General features: G+C 40.7%; 1 protein-coding gene across 1 annotated transcript; it reads left to right on the forward strand.

The window, feature by feature from the left end:
- Window positions 1-377: 377 nt before the first annotated feature.
- LOC141819191 (pheophytinase, chloroplastic-like) lies at window positions 378-2,101 on the forward strand (the record flags this gene model as incomplete). The annotated part of the gene is given in 3 exon segments (XM_074706539.1): window positions 378-624; window positions 720-811; window positions 1,733-2,101. Coding segments are annotated over 3 exon segments (604 nt in total), but the record flags the coding sequence as incomplete, so codon positions are not given.
- Between the last annotated feature and the right edge of the window lie 2,070 nt (window positions 2,102-4,171).

The following is a 4,171-nucleotide window of genomic DNA, read 5'->3' on the forward strand; positions in this document are numbered from 1 at the left end:
GATGTGGAATGATCTTGGACGACTACTAGATTGGTTCAAAGCAGGAGCAGTGCTTGTGGCACAAGGTTGAATCTTGAGAGGAATTAGGATCTCAGCAGGTGTTCAATGTTCGATCCCCATAACAAAATAGGTATTGGGTATCATACAACGAGAGGCTCTGATATCATGTTGTAATGGGAAAAGTCATCAGGATTAGATATCCTAGGTCCTCTTTATCTAACTTTATTATTTGTCAATACATAATTACAGTTAAGTCGATCGATCATCAGGTCCTTAACAACACTAAAGTTAGTTGCTTTTTAAATGCGATCAACCGCCTAGTTCTTATTCATAATTGCTAACGTCACTGTTTATTGACTATATATATCGTGTTGCAGTCTGGGAGGGTTTGCCGCGTTAATAACAGCTGCCGAATCAGCTCAGCTTGTTCGTGGAATCGTCTTGCTCAATTCTGCCGGTCAGTTTTCGAATGCAAATAATAAACAGTCCAAGGAAAATGGAAGTGAAACAGCCTTACAGAAGTTACTGGTCAATCCGGCGAAGGAAGTCCTGCAAAGAATCTTCCTGGGTTTTTTGTTTTGGCAAGCAAAGCAACCTTCTCGCATCGAAAAAGTCCTGAAAAGTGTAAAGCATTTACAGTGACTTGTTGCTTTCTGGTTCATGTTCTTGATAGATTGACCTGGCAGTAATTGTTCTTTCTTCTACCGTCAACAACGCAGGTTTACATAAACACTTCCAATGTGGACAATTATCTGGTGGAATCAATCACAAGGCCGACCGGGGACCCAAATGCCGGAGAAGTTTATTACAAGTATCCAAGTTATTTAGTTCAATGGCAAACTGGAGACGCATCACTTGTGTAGTCTTAAGAATAAAACTTTCAGCTCCCAAGGCGTAGCGCAGACAGTGGACCCATGGTATTGCTGACGTAATGGTCAAGGATTGATTCTCGGGAGGTGATGACTTAAGGTCGATCCTGCCATACGTCAAATGCCTGTGTATCTGAATGAACTTCCCTCTATATTCATGGGGTCAGTTCTAGAGGAGCTGTTGAGATAGCACTACAAAAAATAGGTCTTTTGCGATAAATTTTGCGACGAATTTTAAAAAATAATTCGTCGTAAAATATTTTGCGACGAAATTTGGGACGAAAATTTTTTCGTGGGTAATAGCTCGTCGTTAAATTCTACGACGAAAATGTATAAATTCGTCCCTAATTTGGGGACGAATTCAGAATTCGTCCCTAATTTTTGCGACGAATCTTGGATTCGTCCCTAATTTTGGGGACGAATCTAGAATTCGTCCCTAATTTTTGCAGCGAATCCCGGATTCGTCCCTAAATTTGGGGACGAATCCAAATTTGTCCCTAATTTTTGCGACGAATCAAGGATTCGTCCCTAATTTTTGTGACGAATCTTGGATTTGTCCCTAAATTAGCGATGAATTCTAAATTCGTCGTAAATTTGCGACGAATCTAGAATTCGTCGCTAATTTTGCAATGAATTTGACGACGAAAGAGTTTTTGTTGCTAAATTTGCGACAAAATTATTTCGTCGCAAATGTCGTTCTTGATTTGCGATAATTACATTTTTTATTACAAATTTTGTTGTTAATTAACGACAAATTTTATTAGTTGCTAAAATTCGTTGCATATTATTTTGTAGTGTAGTGGATCTATGTTTTTTAAGAATAAAACTTTCAGTGAGAACAATCTGGCATTATATTCCTTCAGGTTGATGACGAGATTTATGTCGAACCAAAGCAAGTACACACTGGACAGCGTTCTTAGCGAACTGTCTTGCCCGCTGCTGTTGATTTGGGGGGACTTAGATCCTTGGGTGGGGCCTGCAAAGGCTGTGCGAATCAAGGATTTCTACCCAAACACAACCATTGTGAATTTAAAGGCGGGGCATTGCCCTCACGACGAGGTGCCTGAACTCGTGAACACTGCTCTTCTTGATTGGTTATCTTCGCTAGAGCTGGTAGCCAGCCCCTAAGCTTCGGTGTGAAGTTTAGTTTAGTTTACCTTTGTAGGTCACTGATATTCTTTGTCATGGGGTGTTTATAATGCCTCAGTTCTTGGGTGTTGATTCGCTTTTAATCCTGTGTTCAGTTTGTAGATGAGAGTCTCTTCTCCATTGATGAAACTTGAACCTAAGTCTCTTTCCTAGATGAGAGTCTAATATCCTAATTAATTAGACTACAACTATTAATATTTTATATGTTAGTTAATTATTTAATAATTAATTAATAATTTTTTTTACTATATTGTTATTTTTAATAGTGGAAAGAAAAAGTAAGAAAGTAAATAATTTTTATCAATTTTGTAACAGTTTGTTTATGTTGGAGGGAAGGGCTAAGAACAATTTTGATCGCTGGTTGGGAGAGATGGGTTTTTATTTTTATTATTATTTAATGAGTGAGATTATTTAATTAATTTTTTATCAATAATAAAATTTAGTATGTATTATTCTCTAAACTCTCTATAAATAAAGACTTTATTTCATCATTTTTATATCATCGTCTCTATTTTTGTTGTCTTTCAATTTTGAAATCTTAATCGCTTTTGATTTCAGTGTTAATTATAATGAAAGGAGGAGGTTTATCATTACGATCTCGGAATGATAAGAAAATAGTCAATCTGTATAAAGATTATGATATTAAATTTATCGATGATAAATTCGAATAAATTTTGACACTCGAGATATAAGAAAGTACTGATGGTGATGCTTCTAAAGCTCGAGATACTTATTTAAAAATTATAAAGGATACATAGTCAACTTAATAAGTACAAGTCCTTTCTTATATATATATATATATACGAATCTGATATTCTGCGCGACAGCCCGGTGCGCGCTCGTGCGCGATCTGATCTCAGCCGTCCACGCCCGAACCGCAGCCGTCCATTTATCGCGATTGCACAGTGTTTCTCCTTGGACCTTCGTCGCTTCTCCGCCGCTGTTCACCGCCGTCCGGCCACCTCCGGCCGCCGGACCGACGCCGGTCGACGCGCCGGCCGCCGGCGCGTCGACCGGCGTCGGTCCGGCGGCCGGAGGTGGCCGGACGGCGGCCGCCGGCGGTCCTTCCTCGGCCGGTCTCGGGCTCCGGTTTGGCCGGAGCCGGCCGGAATTTGGCCGGCAGTAGCCGCCCGTCACTGCCGGCTACTGTTCCGGCCAAATTGGCCGGATTCCGGTCACCGGCGGCCGCCGGTCGACGCGCCGGCGAGTGGCGCGTCGATCGGGTCCGGTCCGGCGGCCAGCGGTGACCGGACGGCGCGGCGACGGCGGCGGCAGCGGCGGGGGGTCGGGGGCGTCGCGTAGGAAGTTGTCGCGCAGAATATCAATATATTATATATATATATATAAATTTATAATTTTAAAATATTAATAAATTTGAATCATGATGAATCATGAATCGAATTATGAATCGACGGTTCTAAATTGTGAATCATAACCATTTTAGTTATCCAAGTTAGCGATAAATCAAGAAAAATTTCCTATCGATCACTAAGATAAATCGAAAAATACTTGCACTATTACCTCGGGAAATAATGATATAAATGCATGGTCGATCATCAATGAATTAATAATAATTGATGGACCAATATATCATCGATCGAGACTAAGACTAGAAGCCCCCGAGGTATAGCTCAGTTGGTTTCGACGGAGCAGAGTTGCAGAAGAGGGCAAGAGTTCGAATCTCGGCGAAGCCGAGCAATACCCTCCTCCGTCGTGATCAATTGTAGTTTCTCGATTTACCTCCTCACAGATGGTCATGGAGCCAATCGTGTGGGGCCGTTGGGGTTACGGATTCAACCTTTTCTTGCAGAAGAGACTAAGACTAGAATGCCTTCCTCGAATGGTTTTCCAAGATCTTCACAGCGTGCCTCTGTGGTTAATGCCTACTCCATATCTAAGATCTTGTCCCTAATTGAGGTAAGTTCGTCTAGTTTTTCTAAAAATTCAACTAAAGATGAGTACAGTCGACATCAAGAAAATACTATAAAATCATAAAAAAAGAAAAGAAAAGAAGAATGAGGGCTTAGACTTCATAAAGAAGACAATAAAACAACAAGAGATGACGTAGACTTACTCATCGAAAGGAGAAGACTCCTATAAATTTCTTGTGAGGGAGGTGCATTTCATTTTCAATCGTTCGATAAAATAGTAAT

This window comes from Curcuma longa, unplaced genomic scaffold, assembly GCF_044706935.1.
Source record: "Curcuma longa cultivar G26 ecotype Majalengka, Jawa Barat unplaced genomic scaffold, ITB_CL_G26_1.1 contig_28192, whole genome shotgun sequence".
Classification (NCBI taxonomy): domain Eukaryota; kingdom Viridiplantae; phylum Streptophyta; class Magnoliopsida; order Zingiberales; family Zingiberaceae; genus Curcuma; species Curcuma longa.